This window comes from Lytechinus pictus, chromosome 2, assembly GCF_037042905.1.
Source record: "Lytechinus pictus isolate F3 Inbred chromosome 2, Lp3.0, whole genome shotgun sequence".
Lineage (NCBI taxonomy): Eukaryota > Metazoa > Echinodermata > Echinoidea > Temnopleuroida > Toxopneustidae > Lytechinus > Lytechinus pictus.
The window spans coordinates 27,439,631-27,460,792 of record NC_087246.1 but is presented as its reverse complement, the minus strand read 5'-3'; the positions used below and the strand labels follow the sequence as shown (position 1 = coordinate 27,460,792).

At 38.2% G+C, this 21,162-nt stretch overlaps 1 protein-coding gene across 1 annotated transcript; it reads left to right on the top strand.

The window, feature by feature from the left end:
* The first annotated feature begins 9,092 nt into the window (after positions 1 to 9,092).
* LOC129254475 (histamine N-methyltransferase A-like) lies at positions 9,093 to 20,711 on the top strand. Its single transcript, XM_054892939.2, has 3 exons — positions 9,093 to 9,517; positions 16,453 to 16,776; positions 17,442 to 20,711. Exons 1-3 carry the CDS (start codon positions 9,313 to 9,315, stop codon positions 17,804 to 17,806), a joined length of 894 nt encoding a protein of 297 aa, XP_054748914.2. The 5' UTR covers positions 9,093 to 9,312; the 3' UTR covers positions 17,807 to 20,711.
* The last annotated feature ends 451 nt before the right edge of the window (positions 20,712 to 21,162 follow it).

The following is a 21,162-nucleotide window of genomic DNA, read 5'->3' as shown; positions in this document are numbered from 1 at the left end:
CTTGTGTACTGAAGGTATTGGAACAGCAAGTTTTGTATGTGCTAGTCTTTGCGTGGAGGCACACTTATTGATCAAAGTTCCAATCAGGGTCTGTGCCTGCAGACTAAGCGTACCTACGGGGGGGGGGGGCAGAGGGGGCAGTCTGTCCCCCTGACGAGCCACAACCCATGCAAAGGACGTATCCCTGCCCCCCTGACGAGCTTGAAAGACCTTTTTTGCCCCCCCCCCCTGACGAACTTGAAGACCTTTATTGACCCCCCTAACGAGCTTGAAGACCTTTTTATTTTTTTATTTTTTTTATTTTTTTATTTATTTTTTTATTTTATTTTTTATTTTTTGCTTGTCAAATTTTTTTCTGGTACGAAATCCTTCATTTATTTTTTATTTTTTTTTGCTTGTCAAATTTTTTGGCGGACGGTTTTGCCCCCCCCCCCTGTGAAAAATCCTAGGTACGCCACTGTCCCTCACTCACTATTTCTTTTGTTTTTATTGTTTGAATTATACAATATTTCATTTTTTATATAGATTTGACACTAAGGACAAACTGTGACTGAATCATAAAGTTTCACTTGACAATGAGGAGAAAAATAGAATATTCCCTATTTCATAATGAAATACAAAAGAAATAGTGAGTGGATGACGTCATCAGTCTCCTCATTTGCATACCCACCAGGATGTGCATATAACTGTTTTGTGAAATTAAGCAAAATTTTAACATGTCATAACTTTCTTATTTTACATCCGATTTTGATGATTTTTTGTGTGTTATGCTTGTTGGATTTTTATCTTTTTATTCAAATCAACTTTTTCTTGGGGGTGGACTTGTCCTTTAAGCATCTTCAAAGAACCATTATAAGCCTATACTAAAGGACATCCAATCTATATACATGAATCACATCGTAATCACATTTTTGTATAAATTAATAGACAAAGTTGGGTCATATTAATATAAAAATAATTAAAAAGAATACGATGAAACGCAAAGTTTGAAATTACCAAATCATATTTTGGGGGAATCTATAGGTGGACTAACTTATATACATGCATAAAACACAAAACTCGTACTCCATAATGAACACTGATATATTTATATATATATATATATATATATATATATATATATTGCTCAGATCAGATACATTATTAATAGTCATAAATTTATTTTGTTCAATTTCGTGTGAAATTGAAAACATATAAAACAATTACCTATTCTGATGATAAATCTTTGAAGATGGCCGCGCCTATGAATATACAATGACTGTGAAAATATTTCTGTTGTGTGATAATATTCATCTACAATGCATGCATTTATCCAAAGGTTGTCATGGTTGTAAATTGTAATTTATGCGATACAACAACTGCATTCATATAGGTGTGAACGTTTTGTTTCTAATACATAAGAAAAGATCAACATAAAAATAATAGCAACATATAAACACGCATATTCATTTGATGCAATAACATATTCAGACTGTTTGATCCACGCATGTTCCTAAGTTGTAACGCATTAATGTGTGCATTTTTGTCCATCGCCTTTTACAGTAAATGTTATACATGTAGGCCATGGGGCAACAATCCGAAAGTGTTGGCCACAACTCAACTCAATGTGCAATGTGTCTCAATTAGAGTCCACAGCAGATAACTTAAATGATTTTCTAGTCACTGATACATTTAGGCCTGAATGTGTCTCACGAATATGATGTTGAATTTCTTCCTGTCGGTTTTTTTTTTCATTCAAATAATTCTAAATCCACGTTCAGGATTTTTAAAACAATCCCTTGTAATGGTAAACAGTTTCTTTAAGGGTGCAAATATTTACTTTGGTGGTCATTCAACTTTGAAAACGAACTTTCATTCTAAAAGGCCCCCTCACACCTAACCGAATTGCCTGAAATATGCCATGCGATGGCTGGCGAAAGGCATTTTTGTTTAAATCGTTTTCAATGGTAACTGATAGTAAATCATATTTGCCCTTCGTGTTTGGGTTCGTACACCTTTATCAGCTGCGATTATTCAAATTCGCGCGGAAAGTTTGAACATGTTTAAAATTTCCCGACGAATTGAAAAATCGTTGGTCATCTGTTTGAATTCGTATCTCTTATTTAGTCTGCGGTAATCGTTCGTTTATCGTTCGTGTGTGATTGTCGCGCTTAGTCCCTCATCGCGCTTTTGCCAAAGTGGACCGATCTCGAAAGAACCCTTAACGAAACAACACGATGACACAAACTACAAGAACGCCCGATCTATTCCCTCGTCTTCGTTTCTAATCACACGCCATATCAAACCATTGCTCACTGTTCGTTCGTCTTATTGGGTTATATAAACCCTTGTCTCGCCTTCGGCTGCAATTTATTCAAAGAGGTGAACCGAAAATCGATATCCTTCGCTTACCGTTCGTTGATAACATTTGACAATAGTTACTGATCGCATGATTTGACGGAAATTTTATTTGAATTCGTTGAATTCGCGTCCATTTCGTGCATTTTTTTTCCATTCGTCACCCTTCGTCCGCCTACATTCGGTCAGGTGTGAGGGGGGCTTAAGTCTAACAATTAACACTAAGTTTGCAAATCACGGCGTATCTTGTCTTGACTCCTACTGGCGTCAGCTTAACCACGTGATCACTGCGACAGAAACCAATCAGAGAACGTCCCTGGTGATCTTTAGCTGGAGTGAAGATACTTGGTGGGATACGAACAATCCGTTGCTGAGGAGCTGGGAGAGGATCGGCTACTTGGAAATTTTGAAAGAAAACGTATACACACAATGTTAAAATGAGAAGTATTAATATTTTCATAGCAATCAAGCCAAACACCAAAAAACGAAATTTCAAAACCTACTGGTAAACATCATTAATCATTTATACATATAAACATATATATGATTGCATGCAATTTACGCAATAATTATAAAACACATCTAAATCAAAATGTATTATTCTGGTGCCGCCTGCAGACTTCGCCGAGTGCACATACTCAGGATGCTCGGTGTGCAGCGGCTTCGTAATGGGCCAAGAGCTCCACATTTACTAATCTCGGTCCCAGACTACTGTTACTTCTTTCCATCCCCCATCGTACCAATATCACCCCCTCTCCGACTTCGTCCACGTCCCCTCTTCCTAACAAAGCTTGTATGTTCAAGTGTAAAGATGATATTAGGGACTCAAGCGAAAATACGACAAGATCGATCATTCTGCATTTAACTTCGCAGAGATTTAGTGCATACTGAGTAGGCCTACATGGCCAGTAGTCAATCCATAGTTGTATTTGAACGCAAGACAGGTTGCTCCAGCGTTGGTATCTTGCCCGTATCTTGGGAGGAAAAAATAATAGGCCACCGATTTGTTATTAAAGGTCAATTCCACCCCAGCAAAAAATGTTGATTTGAATAAATAGAGAAAAATCAAACAAGCATTATGCTGAAAATTTCATCAAAATCGGATGTAAAACAAGAAAGTTATGACATTTTAAAGTTTCGTTTATTTTTCACAATTAAAACAGCAATATGCACAACTCAGTGACATGCAAATGAGACAGTCGATGATGTCCCTCACTCACTCTTTCTTTTGTTTTTATTGTTTGAATTATACAATATTTCATTTTTTTACAGATTTGACAATAAGAACCAACTTGATTGAACCATATAGTATTAAACAATGCTAATTGCATATGTACAGGGGGAATTAAGCGTTGTTTCACACGACAACAGGGAGAAAACTGGAATATTTCATATTTCATATAATAAAATACAAAAGAAATAGTGAGTGAGTGATGTCATGAGTCTCCTCATTTGCATACCGACAAGGATGTGAAAATAACTGTTTTGTGAAATTAAGCGAAACTTTAAAATTTCATAACTCTCTTATTTTACATCCGATTTTGATGAAATTTTCAGTATTATGCTTGTTGGATTTTTCTCTTTTTATTCGAATCAACTTTTTGTTGGGGTGGACTTGTCCTTCAACAAGACAAAAACACGTGATTTGTCAAGGGTCTTATATCACAAAGGGTAACATCCCGGTTCATTGTGTGTATTCACTTTTTTCAACATGTTTTTTAATCAATGATTTTCATTTGAATGAAATCCTTGGGTGTTTGTTCACACACACCCACCTCTGCACACAGTTACATATATATGTATAATCCAATATATGTGTGTGTGTGGGTGTGTGTGTGCTGGGAAGTCAACATTTGATATCCAGTCTGCATACATTATTTCTCTTTTTTGTCTCGCCCACCAGGGTTGTAGATGTACTTACAGACCTGCATGTTATGCTGCAGTCGGAGGTCAGATGGTTAGGTCAATCAGATGGTAAGGTCAAAGGTTATTTTCAGGTCAACGTTAAAGTTTACGTGCAAGACTCTCTTATGACACATAACTCCGCAATTAAGTACGTGCACTTTTAAACTAAACTTGTGTTGCAGAGGTACTTAGGAGACCTACATGTAATGCTGCAGTCGGAGGTTACGTGATAAGGGCAAAGGTCATTTTCAGGTCAATGTTAAAGTTTACGTGTAAGATTCTCTTATGGCACATAACTCTGCAACTGTAAGTCACTTTTAAACCAAACTTGGGTTGTAGATGCACTTATACAGACCTGCATGTTATGTTGCAGTCGACCATCACAAGTTAAGGTCAAAGGTCAATTTCAGGTCAACGTTAAAATTTACGTGCAAGACTCTCTTATGACACCTAACTCCGCAACCGTAAGTCACTTTTAAAGTAAACTTGGGGTGTAGAGGTACTTAGAGGTACTTTTCAAAGCCGAAAGTAGTCAAAATATTTTGAATAAAAAAGATAATTATTTTCCAGAAGGACATTGTAGTGGTACGTGAGTATCGGCGTTTGCACGCAGGGCCGTCGTTAAAGAGGGGGGGGGGGTGGACACCCCCACTAATTTGGAGATCGTCGGTAAATCAGCGCTGCCGTCGGGAAAAATGGGGGGAAAAGGGGGGCGAAGAAAAAAACGAAGGGAGAAAGAAGAAAGAAAAGGGGAAAGAAGGGAAAGAGAAAAAAAGAAATGAAAGAAAGGAAGGACGGAAGAAAGAAATAGATAAAGGCAGAAAGAGACAAAGTGGAAGAGGAAAACAAACGGAAGGCAGGACAAAATCAGAGAGAGAAGAGAATGGGGTAGACAAGGTTTTGATTTGGTACACCTGTGTGTCGGTGTTTAAGATGCGGAGTCTGAGATGTTTGGAAAGTTATAAATTGTCTGTTACGGAAGCGCAGGGCTGTTGGACTGAATTACGCTTGTCGGGAAAATGACAAACTGTCGGGTCACGCAGGGTTGTTCCAACTGCTCCATGTACCTTGTTCTTGCTCGGTCTTTGAGTTCCATTATCTTTGTTGGAAAAATAATATCAAAATTTTTGCATACTATTATCATTAAATTGTAATTTTTTCGCAATGCGATCGTGGGAAGCTCTCTGAAGGCTCCCGACAATGATTAGAAAGTCCCGGTTTAAGGTCTAAATCTTTAAAAAAAATTCAGCTCGCGCTTCGCTCTCGCATCGTTAAGATACACAGATTGTTAAATTGCATATGCCGCATCTCACTTTGCTCTCTTAATGTTTTTAGGAGAAATTATAAATACCAAATCATCACTACTTATTCATTTTTTATGTAATTATTATTCTGATTGTTTGTTTGGGTTAGTTAGGTAATTCTTTCCCCTTTTCTACTTTAATTGTTCAAATAATGTATTATTTTATTTGGGTCGGCCGTACATAAGGTTAACTTCTTTTTGGCTGCTACCCTTTCAGTATAATACTTTATTTATGTCAATGTCTGATTTATTTCATGTTTGTACTATTTATATTGTTTTTATACTGAGAAAAATAAATTGAATTGAATTGAATTGAATTCTTTATATAAAAATAAAAAAAAAGTGTGAAAATAATAAGTTTTCAAGTCAAAACATAAAAAATATTCAGCTCGGGCTTCGCGCTCGTATCATACATTTAGTGAGATCAATATCTCCACAATTTCCTTCATGCTGGACAGTGCTTAAAAATTCCCTTTGCCATGTTTGCGGTCAGTTCTATACCAAAAATTTCAGCTCGCGCTTTGCACTCGCATTATGTTTATTGAGATACACAGATTGTTCAATCAAATATGCGGAACCTAAGTTTGTTCTTTATACAAAAGCGTGTGAACTTGTTAAATGTTCAAGTAAAAATATCAAGACTTGTCAGCTCGCACTTCTGTACCGTTAGTAAACCAATTTTCCTTCTCGTTTAAAATGTTCGGGTCAGTGCTTAAAATGTTCCCTTTCGGATCAGTAAATCAAAATTTACAGCTCGCGCTTCGCGCTCGCATTATGTTTATTGAGATACACGGCATACAGATGCTCAAACTGAGTTTGTTTTAATAAAAAAATCTCTATGTTAAATTGTTTGGGTTTCAAGTCAAAATATCTAAAATTTTCAGATCGGGCTTCGCGCTTGCATTATGTTTGAGAGACACAGCTTGTTTAATTACATATGCAGAAACTGAGTATGTTTTAATGTAAAAATGTTTAATTTTCAAGTCAGAATATCGAAAATTTTCAGCTCGCTCTTCGCACTCGCATTATGTTTATTGAGAGACATAGCTTTTTCAATACAGATGCAAAAATTGAGTTTGTTTTAATGTAAAAAATTCTAAATTTCAAGTCAAAATATCGAAAATTTTCAGCTGGCGCTTCATGCTCGCTCTATTTGGTTAGTAAAAAATGTATTCTATTCATGAGTCACTGCAAATAGTTGATTAACGTGTTCTTTTTTAGAAATGTTAATTAACAGTATCAGCTCGCGCTCGCACGAATTGTTATTGTTTATGTTATTGTTTATATTGTTTATGAAAAAATGAGTGCTTAGAATGTCCAGTTTTCTGACCGGAAATCAAAAATTTCAGCTCGCGCTTCACCCTCGCATCAATTGTTTGGTTGATATATATCCACCCTCTTCATGATGAGAGTCGAGTTTTTATGTCGGCATATATTTTTTTCAGCTCGAGCTTTGCACTCGCTCTATTTGATTAGTGGGAAATGTATTCTATTAATGATTCACTTTAAACAGTTAATTGATATGTCCCTTTTTCAGAATAGTTAATTAAAAGTTTCAGCTCGCGCTAGCATGAATTGCTTAGTTATTATGCATTTTGTTCATTAAAGGACAAGTCCATCCCAACAAAAAGTTGATTTGAATAAAAAGAGAAAATCCAACAAGCATAACACTGAAAATTTCATCAAAATCGGATGTAAAATAAAAAAGTTATGACATTTTAAAGTTTCGCTTAAAATTTCACAAAACAGTTATATGCACATCCTGGCTGGTATGCAAATGAGGAGACTATGACGTCATCCACTCACTATTTCTTTTGTATTTTATTATATGAAATATTCTAATTTTCTCCTCATTGTCAAGTGATACAACGATTGATTCCTCTCTGAACATGTGGAATTAGCATTGTTTAATACTATATAGTCTTTCGTAGTGAATTCTATGTTTAATTCTCAAGAAATGTATTTTTGAATGCTCTTAGAAACGCAACTTTTATACTCCATCTTTACACAAAGTCCTTACCGTGGGGGGTCCCACACCCTCTCCCGCTCGATCGCTTCGGTATCTCACGTTGTCAAAAATATTGTGCCCCCTTCGGGATTTTGCCCCCCGAAAACTGAAAGTGTTCCGGCGCGCCTGGCTGCAATTATCATTTTGTTATTTGAATGAATAATAAAGACTTCTACAAAAAAAAATATATACAAATGACCTACGTATTGTAAAGCGTAGAGTAGGCCTATCCTCTTTTATCTGGTGTAACTGAGATGATTCCTTAAGGCTGAGTAAAACAATTTGAAAAGGGGATACAGAAAAGTTACTTGGCGGGCGGTATCTGAGTTTCAACTAGAAAACCACATGGCATGTTGAAAAAGTTCAAATTCTGCTCTTTAATAATCATGTTACCTCAAATGACAAAAAATAGTAGTCAATTTCTGTGTCTCTGAAATAATGCTTGTACTTCCTAATTGTGTGTGTATTTGAGTTTTGTCAGACGTGAATGAATCAGATTTGATTATTTACGTCTGGACCGACCTTCAACGTCACGATCCTAGAGACGTGACCAGGGCTCGAACCTCGAACCTCTACATCAATTTGTAACTTCCCCACATAGCTTGGATTACAGGCGCGCGCCACAACGCCCAGTTAAAAGTAACGGTTTCAACAGATTCCACTGACTACTGTAATTATCGCACGGTTTATAACAAAATAATTCATACATGGCTGATCGTCAACAAAACGGATTACCGCGTGAATTCCAAATACACAGGCATTCAAATAGACACGAGCGAAATCTACTTGTACGTAGTGCTTAGTCTGCAGGCACAGACCCTGATTAAAACTTTGATCAACAAGTGTGTCTCCACGCAAAGACTAGCACATACTAAACTTGAGCGAGAGGGCCTCCCTTCAGTACACAAGGCATTAGTAGGCTGCAATTCAGACCCTTTACTCGAGTAAAGGGTTTGCCCAGCAGACTACGTAGTGCTAGCATTCGCCTATGGAAGTCGATCACTATTGAAACTCCATGGACTCCAAGGTCCAACGAGCAGTGGCGTACCTAGGATTTTTCACAGGGGGGGGGGGGCAAAACCGTCCGGTCAAAAATTTGACAAGCAAAAAAAAAAAAAAAAAAAAAAAGGTCTTCAATCACAAATAAAGGATTTCGTACCAGAAAAAAAAATTGACAAGCAAAAAAAAAAAAAAAAAGGTCTTCGATCACAAATAAAGGATTTCGTACCAGAAAAAAAAAGTCTTCCAGATCGTCAATACAATACAGGTCTTCAAGCTCGTCAGGGGGGGGGGGGCAAAAATGGTCTTTCAAGCTCGTCAGGGGGGGGGGGGGGCAAGGATACGTCCTTTGCATGGGTTGTGGCTCGTCAGGGGGGGCAGACCGCCCCCCTGCCCCCCCGTAGGTACGCTAGTGCCAACGAGTATTACCTTCGATCCTCGTGTGACCTCTATTGTGTGAGTTTTTTTTTATTTGATTATTAATTGCACCTCTCGTTCGACATCGCCTCGTTGGGGTTCAACCACATGTTACAATCATTCATAGTCTAGTGGCGTACACAATTCAATGTACCGCTGTATATGCTCGAGGTCATCTTACGTTCAATCGACTCACGGCTTTAAAAGTTCCTGATTTTTGCTGATATCGGGTCGATTTTCAAGTTAATGATATCATTGCAGACGGTTACTACTACAATTGCCGGAATACGTCAATAACATTCAATATATTTGAATTCAAGGGGAAGAGATCAAGCTAAAAAAAATGGAAACTGCCGACTTGAAATCGTTGATGCACGATCCGGACTACTACACGAAGTCGTTCCACGCGTACGCCAAAAACTCGAAGAAGTTCGCCGTGTTGGAGAGATGGGGTGAAAATACATTCCCCCAGCTCATCGGAGAGAGATTGGCCAATACCTTCCCACAAGAGACCAATATTAACATGCTGGGAATAGGAAGTGGATCAGGTGAGATTAGCAACTCGGGGGGAGGGGGCGGTAAAGAGAGAGAGAAAAAAAAAATCGCCAGCGATTGTAACTTTTGTACATTGTTTGCAATAGACCAGCACTCCATGCAAGTACCATTAAGTGTATTTATTGATTTTTTTTCTTGTATTCTATCAACCCAGCTTCCCTGATCAAACTGTATCACGAAATAATGAAAGTAAATGAGAGACAGAGAGCTGGGGTATCAATATTGTGTGTATAGATGTGTGTGTGAAAATAAGATTCGGGGTATGAAGGCTCCACTGATAATTTTTTTTTCTTTTTAAAGGATAAGTCCAACCCAACCATAAATTGATTTAAATAAAAAGAGAAAAATCCAACAACCATAACACTAAAACTTTCATCAAAATCGGATGCAAAATAAGAAAGTTATGACAATTTAAAGTTTCACTTATTTTCACAAAACCGTTATATGCACATCCTGGTCGGTATGCAAATTGGCAGACTGATGACGTCACCCAGTGACCCACTCACTATTTCTTTTGTATTTTATTCTATGAAATATGAAATATTCTAATTTTCTCCTCCTTGTCAAGTGAAACGAAGTTTTATTTCTCCCTGAACATGTGGAATTACCATTATTTTAACAGTTGGTCCTTATTGTCAAATCTGTAAAAATTGTTATTCAAACAATTAAAAAAAGAAACAAAATAGTGAGTGATGGACATCATCGACTCTCTCATTTGCATATCGCTGAGTTTTGCATTTAACTGTTTTGTGAAAAATAAGCGAAACTTAAAAATGTCATAACTTTCTTATAGTCAGGTCCAGATTTGAGAAAAGTAGACTGCCTTAGGCAAATCGTGTTAATGCTGAATTGAGAAGTTTTAAAGCATAATTTGAGGACGCTGAGTCTAAATATGCTGTATGCCAACCTTGATTTTGATGTTAAAATCCTCAAATTTGCAAAAACAATATGGCCGCCATTCTACACCCTTTTTTGCTCTATTTTGAACCTCAAAATTTGTAACAAAAATGTTTGTCAACTGTTTTTGGTACTATTTGATCTCAGGAATAACATACTAAAAATCTACCAAAATCCGCATTCGGGAAAGTGGTTATTTTCAAGATGGCGTCTAAGATGGCCGCCATTCACTGAAAATTAACATAACTGACTCTTTATCTGCAATAGACCTTTTTTTGGGTGCATACATGACTTGCATTCAATGGTGTATATAGGGGGTAAAAGGAAAAAGTGAACATAAGCACTCCATGATACCTGAAAATCCAAGATTGCGTAAAAATGGCTGCCATGGACTAAAAATTTACAATTCACTATTTTAATGCCTTTTATTTGGTTTTTTTTTCATTGGTGATATCAAGGGTCAAGTAGTAAACTGGGACAAGTTACAAGGACTTTCAACGGTCCACTATGACCAAAAATCCAAGATGGCTTTCAAAATTGGAGTCTAAAATGGCTGTTGTTATCTAAAAACCCTAAAACCCGACATAGTTTGTTTAATATCTGCCTTGGGGATATGATGTTGATACCTAACCCTTGGTTTAGTGGGTCAAAAATATGTTGGAACAAGGAACAAAGACAGTCTGTGGTCCTCCATGTCCAAAAATCCAATATGGTTTGCAAAAATGGAGTATAAAATGTCGTTAATTACAGACCGACACAGTTTGTTTAATAACCGCCTGGAGAATATGATTTTTTAGTATAACCCATGGTTAAAAGGGTCAAGTACCGGTATTACATGTGACAAGTAACATGAACAGTTAGTGGTTCCAGCATGTCCAAAAATCCAAAATGACTTCCAAAAATGGAGTCTATAATGGCCGTTCTTACCAAAAAACTGACATAGTTTGTTTAAAATCAGCCTGGGGTATATGATTTTTGGTGTTTAACCCATGGCTCCAAGGGTCAAATAATAAAGTAGGATAAGTTACAGGGACAGTCAGAGGTCCAGCATGTCCAAGAATCCAAAAATGCTTCCAAAATTGGAGTCTAAAATGGCTATTGTTACCTTAAAACTGACATAGTTTGTTTAATATCCGCCTGTGGTATATGATTATGTTGTCTAACCCTTGGTTTAAAAGGTCAAGTAATACATTAGGATAAGTAACCAGTGCAATCAATGGTCCTGTATGTCCAAAAATCCAAGATGACTTCCAATAAAGGAGTCTAAACTGGGTGCTGATACTTAAAAATTGACATAATCCATTTAGAATCCATCTGGGAGATATGATTTTGGTGTCTACACCATGGTTTCAAGGGTTTAATAATACTTTTGGATTAGTTACAATTCTATGAAGCTGTCCATTTTGCATATTATTCAAAGATGGCTTTCTAAATGAGTCTAAAAAGACTTAAATCACTTATACATTATAATTAGATGAAAAAAATCTACACTATGGTGGCTTGCAAGGCTGAAATAATAAATCGGGACAAATAACAAGGATGGTCTGTATTGTCCTTTTCGTCGTAAAATGTCCAAAGCGACTTCTAAAATTGCGTAAAAATGACTGCTGTCCCCTAATCATGAAACCATAGGATAGTCCTAAGCACTAATAGTAAAATGACGTGTCTTGAAATACTTATCAGCGAATTATGGTTCTTTTTAGGTGAAAGTGTACCTTATTTCTTAACGTTTGTTTATGGTTGTTTACTTGTTGTTGCACCACCATCTAATTATGTCACTAACTCTTGTAAAACATATTTTTATGAGTCGTAAATACATAGCAGAGGCACCAAAATAGTGGCGCTAGATGGGATATGAAGTATTGCCATTTTTGTGTCAATGTTGGCCAATTCGAATGCAATTTTTGGAGCGTTCTGCAATTTTTTGACAAAATGGACAACAGCGTATCCCTGTAATTCGTCTTCATCTATATTATTTGACCCTTGAAATCATGAGAAAGATACAAAAATATCTTTAGGTATATAGTATATGCACTATGCAGCATGTTTTTAAAGAAATAGTAGGCATTTTTTAAGCCATCATGATTTTTCTTGCAAAACAGCACCACTGATACACCTTAAAAATTTTCCAATGTAATTTTTCTTCTTGGAACCATGATTTTATATATGTTGTATTTTTTTTCTCAGTAGACCGCAAAATTATTTCTACCAGGTGGATATTATAAGAAGTGGACCATTTCAAAGTTACAACGTTCATTATAGACGCCATTTTGGAAGGTCATCTTGGATGTCCTGATTCATTATTTGCCTTGAAAGCTTTTTGATGATTTTGATGATTTACTTTAAATTTTGGAGTTGATGGTACAACGACTGCCGTTTTGGACGCTATGTTGGATTTCCAGGTACCCTGGACGACCTTTTGTAACTATAACCTGTCTCAACAGATTTTAACACTAAGTTTCATGAAAAAGACATCTATACCCTAAAAGTTATGACATTTCAAAAACTAAACCTCGGTTAAGATTTGATGTTGACCTTGCCGCCGCCATCGCCGCCGTCGGAAAAGCGATGTCCATGTCATGCTTCTGCTATGCAGGCGAGTAAAAAGTGGCGGACACGTGACACAACATGATTATGCCAGCATCGCCCCAAAGTCATCAAATATTTGGCCATATTATTTATCAATCAACACCTGTGAATCGTGGCAGCCATCTTGGAATTAAAGATGGCTGACGAATCAATCGGATGCATTATGTTTGCAACCCAGGGTATCAAAAATAAGGCATAGACCCCAATTTCTGAAATATAATCACCCATAAAAATCGTTTAATATGGGAAGCTGCATTCAAAATGCCGCCATTTTGTTTTTTTGCCGATTTCAGGATGATTTTTTGATTCAGCACCCCTGAATTACCTTAAAACAATCGATAAATCAGCATTAACACAAAATGCCTAAAAGCACTTTTTCTGAGCACATTTTTTAAAATCTGGACCTGACTATTATTTTACATCCGATTTCGATGAAATTTGCAGCGTTATGTTTGTTTGGTTTTTCTCTACCGATACAAATCAACAAATTCCTGGGGTGGACTTGACCTTTAATATGATTCGAGCCCGGGGGGGGGGGGCAGTCAAATATATTGCTGTACACACGCGTGACCAAAAAAAAAAAACGCGTTTAAAAGGGTGTTTTTCAGTTTTGGACGCGGGCCGCGCCTGCACTCCGATTTTCCAAAAAAAGGGTAGTTTTGAAAGACTGGTCAATAGTTAATCGCAGGGTCAAACGTATTTAGAGTATGTTTTTTTTAAGACTAGCCAAACGTGTTTAGGGTATGTTTTTTTTCCCCGGGTCATATTCTGGCGACAACTTGTTTAGGGGCCAAAATTTGTAAATAAAGCCCCCGAAAAACTTGTTTAGGGGGTTATTTTCCACACAGAGAAAATCTCGTTTAGGGGATGTTTGGAAATAATTTGGCCACGCGTGTGTACAGCAATACATTTGACTGCCCCCCCCCCCCCCCGGGATTCGAGTAATGAAGGCTCCGCTGAATTTTTTCTTTTCTTTTTACGATTTGTTAAAAAAAGGAAATAAATCATTTGTGCTTAATATTTCTATGATTTTGTTTGTCAGATTTGGAGATGGTTGGGGGAGTGGACATTTTCGAGACTTTTCATGAAGGTGATATAACGCGTTAGGGGGGGGGGTGGAATTTCCATACCATGGAAATGTTGTGATAGCGGAACGATTTGGAACATTTTCAGGACGTGGTGCGCGGATGTTCGGGCTGCATGATCAATAAAATTTTCCGCACCCTTCTAACCATGGACCCTACCACATGTTCCAACCAACTCGACCTACTTTATTTTAATAGCGCTGGCCTGGATTAGATTGTTTCTCACAACAGCAATTGTTTGCACGAGAGGTTCAAAGACATTAGATTTGAAGACAAACCCTTACCTACACTTTTGCAAGATAATGCAACGGAATAATTAATTCCGTGGGTAATTATAGGCTTACAGTGTTTTTTTTTTTTAAAGATTGGAATTAAAATGCTTCCGCCAATGGAATCCATCTGTATGTAATTAATTCTTGATATTTCAATTTTCTGTAATTGAAAAAAAAGAACAATCCACATTTTCACTTTGTTTTCGTTTGTTTTCTTTTTCTGTAAAATAAAATGTGTCAGTCTGCAAAAAGTTATTTGCCCATCAATTGTAAAGCTAACATTGTATTATTGAAAAAAGGTATAAAAATTATCAGACTATGAACTGCAAAGAAAAGTTGGTAAGGTCGCGCAGGGCCCTGGGAACGATTTTATAAGTGGGGGTGCTGATGTAAATTTGAAAAGCCAAAAAAAAAAAAAAAAAAAAAAAAAAGGGGGGGGGGGTTCGCTACAAAATGAAGGTCATTTTGGTTACATTTTCTTATTTTAAAACAACTTCAAGAATACCTTGAGATGTTGCCTATCGAGAATAATACACGCAGCACCCCCAAGGCCCAATACATTTTTTGGGGTGCTTCACCCCAGCACCTCCGCTTCCTAGGGCCATGTGGTTACGGGGAGGCACTGTAGTCTGCAGGCTAGCGGCGCTGCATGGGGGCAGTCGGTCAGTTGTCCTCTTATGTTTTTACATGTAGTGAAGGGGGAGAAGAAAATGAGGGAGAAAGAAATAATGATGGGGTCGTGCAACTCTTTATTACCCCAGTTATTCAATTGAGAGAGAAAAAAATGACACCACCCTCGAAGATGAATGAGACAGAGGCTGTGGGAAAAAAGTCCATGTTATTTTCAATGTAACCCGTAAATAATTCGCTTAAAAAGATATTGAGTTTAGTAGCGCTGATGCTGATAGACTAAAGCAGGGGCTGCGATAACGTGGGGGTGGGGGGATAATTGCTTCAGCAACTACCCTCTTCGGTAACTATGTAAAGCGTAAAAAAAACTTGAATATGATGACAAATAAATCGTGATTTTATGCAATTTCAGCCCCTCCCCCATACTTTCAAAATCGTTACGCGGCCCCTATAAAACCCTCATAAAATACATTTCCAGCGTGCTTATAAAGGAAATTATAGTGCTCAGAAAATGTTATGCTACATTGTGCAGCAAGCCTTTCCTTAAAAAAAAACACCGTTGACAATCATGTTTGACACCCCAGACACGTCACGTGCGTACTGCATGTTTACCAGCAAAAGACCATTCTCTCTCTCTCTCTCTCTTTTTTTTATGCCCACGAGCACTTGCTCTTTGAACATCGAGGTGAAGTTGGGGTTTGTTAATTCATGCTTTTTAGAGGGAATCCAACGTTGGTCATAATAGAGAGGAGAGAATACAGAATAGTGAAATTTTGAAAGATATCCGACAAGCAATAAAAAAGTTATGGCTGTTTTAAAATTGAGATCCCTAAGACCATGTAAATAATCAAATTGGCAACTGAGTAAATAAATTATGACAAATGGTAGGGACAACTTTACCTAAGGTCATGTACTTGATTATTAGGGATTTAAGTACGTGTTCACCTTGGGCAGTAATCATAATTTAACACAGGTAGCATATTGTTTTATGTTATCCTGAAAGTACAATTTTAAGTGAATCCTTTGAAAGAAAAATGTAATACTTGCCTTACATCAATATGATAGTTATGAAAATACTGACAACTTGAAGTCTCCATTTATAGGTATAGTGAATACCAATTTTTACAACTTAAAAAATTCAAAACTTTCTGTCCTATTTTGTTCACACTTTCACCTATCTACCCAAGTGTCTAATCATTCTTTTTCCCTCTAAAACAACCTTAATTTGGGTTGGGTTCCTCTTTGAGATACGGACAAGAATGGGAATCCGTTCGGAGGGCTTTGATTACGTTTCCGAAATTTCCATCTAGCGAAAGTCTTCCAGCTTTTTGAAAGTTTCGGGACCTATAGAAGAAAGAAAAGTCATTTAGGCCTTTGTCAGTTGCAAAAACCCTCGTTATTTCAGCTGTCGTAAACATTTTATTTTATTAATCAAGTTACACTTGTTTTCACTAGGTGAAATGGATAGCTCGATGGCGGCAAGTGTCAAAGCTAGATTCGAATCCGTCCGTAATGTTGTTCTCGAACCTGCCGCAAAGCAACTTGAGATGTACCGCTCCTTGGTAGAAAGCAAAAAGACCGACTTTGAAGGCATCGAGTTTGACCTCCGCCAATGTGGCATCGACGAGTACCGTGCCCAGGTAGGCGACCAACCAAGCAAGTACCATTTTATCAGCGCCATACATTCCCTGTACTACGCCAAGGACCACAAGGACACCATACGGTATCTCTACGATTGCCTTGAGGAGGGCGGTATTCTTCTCATAATCGTCGTTTCAGGTGAGAAATATTCTAACGTTTTGGGCTAGAAATATACGAAACAAATGAAACCAATAGTAGAAGGGCCGTTTCGTATTCTAAAGCTCCCCAAACGTTCTTGGTTGCAATCCCAGTATCTTCCCAAAGAAATTGGGAATTGCCTTTCTTCAAGATACGCCTCGACATGTTTGTTGAACTCATGGAGCCTAGATTAGTCTTGGCCATTTTCTGCCTTTCGGTTCCTATGTGAGTTGCAAGTATGCACAGAAAAAAAAACGAAACACAAGTCACCCTTCGATCTATATAATGATATCAATTATTCAAATGTAAAGTTATTGTATCGCTCGGTATAATGTAAGCCGTTGAACCTTAAACCTTGAAGAAGTAATCCATAAGCAACTTTTCAAAATTAAAATGGAATTGGATGTGACGAGATAGGAGGTAGCGGTGCAGACAATTTTGTTGGAATTCTATTTACAATAAAAATGGTGAAGTGCAAGTAAAACCATGCTCCCAGTCCTTACATCATCCTGGAACAGAAGGTTTTAACCCTCTGATGACAAGAAGGGCAACCCCCTGCAAGACAGCAAGTGATGGGGCTGTAACCACTGTAGCTGGTAGATAGTTCAAAACCTTACTTTACAAATATTTGTTTCTTTATTTCTTTTCCCTTGCCTTGAATGTAGATGTCAGTGGATTTTGGCGTCTCTGGGACCGGTTCACCCGATTCCAAGACGGCGTTAGTCGCTACCTCTGCACTACACACATACGAGATAGCCTCTCATCTCTCGGGATCAAGTTTGACGAATCCCGCCAAGCGTCACGCGTCGACATCACCAGCTGCTTCCAAGAGGGATCCGACGACGGGGAACTCATCATCGACTTTCTCAGCCACACCGTCGATCTCCGGGGATCGGCATCGCCGGAGCTGTATCGAGAGGTGGTCGATTACATGGGATCGGAGAAGTGCGCTGAACGGAAAGAAGATGGGTCGATTCTCTTTAACAACGACTGGGACGCTACGATAGTTCAAAAACCATTGTCTAAGTAAAATGTCTAAAAGATGGGGGGGGGGGGGGGGTCACTTCATACTAGCCCGTTTGGTCCTGCCCGGGCCCGTTAGAGAAGTTCTGTTTTGTAAACAGATATAATAGTCCACTAATGGACATTAGTGTCAAGTCCAAACCAAATAAATTGTTGATTTGAATCAAAAGAGAAAATTCAAACTAGTATTAGGCTGAAAGTTTCATTAAAGTCTGATGTAAAATAAGAAAGTTATGACATAATAAATTTCGCACAAAACATTATTATGTACATCTCATTGTGCAAATGAGTGAGTCGATGATGTAACTCTGACTCTCTCACTCACTATTTCATTTTGTAAATGAAAATGAAGAGCCTTACATCTGTATAAGAATGAAAGTATTCTCTCTAAAAAAATAAAATGTATTGGGTAGACCAAGAAGCACGAAGAATTCGAGCGATCCGCCGTAAATGATATATAACATGCAGGCGAGATCCATTCCCGGCATTCATCACAAGTTCCTGATAAACCCATGCAGTAACTTTTCCACAAAGAAATGCGGGCACGAAAAATCACACAAATTTCCACCATGCATGAACCGGTATTTGGGCAGATAAAGCCCCTTTCACAATTGACGTACGACCATTTGCGACCTTTTGGTCGTGCGACAGGCTGCAACAGGCATCAATCGCTAGTCATCTCATAAGATCGCACAGAGGCTTTCACAGTTGCAACAGCTGTCGTACAACAAAACAACCAGTAAACCCCGATGCACGAGTAAGTCGCATATACTCTTATTGTGCTCGTGCGATCACATGCGAGTGTTGCACGAGGGATTGCGAGTGGAACGGTCGCATACATGCGAATGAAACGGTAGTGCAATGTTGTAAGCCGTTGCGATCGGTCTTGCAACAGTCTTATGGCCCATATTATTATCGCAACCAGTCGCAAGACAGGTCTCTGTACATGTAGGTCGCTTGCACATGTGCAAGTGTTGCACGACCTCCAGTCAAGTAAATGCGACTACTTAGTTGTGCCACCTCTCGCACCAAGTCGTACAACGTTGAAAGACACTCGCACGATGATCGCCCGACCGATGGTACGACCCCGGGTACGGTCTGATGCGAGTGAATCGATCGTATTTGATCGCGTTCGGATTTTGAACATGTTCAAAGTTCAGATGTGACCAGTCACGACCACCTCGAGTTCGTGCGACCGTCTACAACGACTGCGAGTGCTCGCAAGACACCAAGAGATCGATCGTGCAACAACAAGAAAAAACTGTTGCAGGCAGTCGTAAACTGGTCGGACGTCAATTGTGAAAGGGGCTGAACGGTCGCATACATGCGAATGCAACGGTAGTGGAATGTAGTAAGCCGTAATTTCGATTGGTCTTGCAACAGTCTCATATTATCGCACCCAGTCGCAAGACTGGTCTCTGTAGGTCTCCAGCACATGTGCAAGTGTTGTACGACCTCCAGTCGACTAAATTCGACTATACTTAGTTGTGCCACCTCTCGCACCAAGTCGTACAACGTTGAACAACACTCACACGATGATCGCCCGACCGATGGTACGACCTGTTGCGAGTGAATCAATCGTATTTGATCGCGTTTGGATTTTGAACATGTTCAAAGTTCAGATGCGACCAGTCACGATCACCTCCGACCACCTCGAGTTTGTGCGATCGTCTACAACGACTGCGAGTGCTCGCAAGACACCATGGGATCGATCGTGCAACAACAAGAAAAAACTGTTGCAGGTGGTCGTAAACAGGTCGTACGTCAATTGTGAAAGGGGCTTAACTCACCTCATTCGCATTAAAAATCCATCTTGAAAGCGCAGCATGGAAAATCAAGTCCGTCTTGTCTGAAGTAAATGCAGGAAAGAGCGGATAGATGAACCCCAATCCCTAGATAAACATGACTAATGTAGTTACAATAAACTATTATGAAATAATGCGCACACATACAGTCACGCACTAGACACTCAAGCTAGAAAAATTAATGATGCAGTCAATATGATTTTGAAATTTGGCGCGTGAATACTTAGCGATAATTTTGGTAGTATCTATCAGCATCGACCAGTTATCTATATAGGCCTACAGGGGTCGTCGAGTTTTTGTACCTGCACCATATGGAATATATAGTTATGTTGTATACGAGCATTATGTACTGTTCCTTTTTCAATTGCTGCATATTCTAAGGTATGTATAAAAGAAATGGCGATAATATTAATAGTATCTTTCAGCGTCGACCATTTTTTCTATATAGGCCTACAAGGTTTTTCGAGTTGTTGTGTATACTGCACCATATAGAATATGTAATTATATTGTATATGAGTTTCATTTTCTGCTCCCTTTTTTAATTGCTGCATTTGCTAAGGTATTTTTAAAAAATGGCGATAATATTGATAGTATCTATCAGCATCGACCATTTTTTTCTACATAGGCCTAAAAAAGTTGTTGTGTATACCTGCATCATATAGAATATGTAATTATATTGTATATGAGTATAATTTTCTGCTCTTTTTTTTAATTGATAATATTGATCTGTAAGCATTTTCTAAGGTATATTGGATCTATCAGCATCGACTATTTTTCTTTATAGGCCTAAATGGGTTGCCGAATTGTTGTGTATGCCTGCATCATATATAATATGTAATTGTATTTTATATGAGTATAATTTTCTGCTCTTTTTTTTTAATTGCTGCATTTTCTAAGGTATATATAAAATGATGGCGATAATATTGATCTGTAAAGCATCGACCATTTTTCTATATAGACATAAAAGGGTTGCCGAGTTGTTGTGTATACCGTCCTGCACCATTTAGAATATAATAATCATATTGTATATGAGTATTATTTTCTGCTCCATTTTTAAATTGCTGCATTTGCTAAGGTATATAGAAATAAAACACTTTTCTAACGGAATCAATGTGCCCATTTGTTGTTTTTCTTTCAAATCCTCTCCATTAAACCTGTTTATCTGGGACCTTTTAATGAGGCCGAGGGCCCGGGCCGAGGGTCCACGGGGTTGAGCACTACGTTTGTATACAGTACATCAACATTATTTTGTTCTTAGCCTAATCTCATAAACTGCTTTCGGTATCAAAGCATGCCCCGAAGGTGCATAGTTAACTTATACGTAGTTAAAATTACTTCGGTGTTTCTTCAGTTTACATTGAGCAGTTGAAGATCATACTATGTATATAGCGGGAAATCCTGTGATGTATACTAAGACTAACATACGTACCCCCTCCCCCGTTAATCTGACTGAGTTATCGTTGTACCACTTTTCTGTCCCTTGATTTGTGAGGGCGTAACGATGTTGGTGTGTGACATAGATGGAGGTGTGTGTTGGGTTTGTGGATGTGCGTTTAAT

What these genes read in the sequence shown, in the direction of transcription:
- LOC129254475 (XM_054892939.2), top strand. Translation starts at nt 9,313, where the DNA reads ATGGAAACTGCCGACTTGAAATCGTTGATGCACGATCCGGACTACTAC. An exon ending in GGGAATAGGAAGTGGATCAG is followed by an intron (nt 9,518 to 16,452) that starts GTGAGATTAGCA and finishes TGTTTTCACTAG; the next exon opens with GTGAAATGGATAGCTCGATG. An exon ending in TCTCATAATCGTCGTTTCAG is followed by an intron (nt 16,777 to 17,441) that starts GTGAGAAATATT and finishes CCTTGAATGTAG; the next exon opens with ATGTCAGTGGATTTTGGCGT.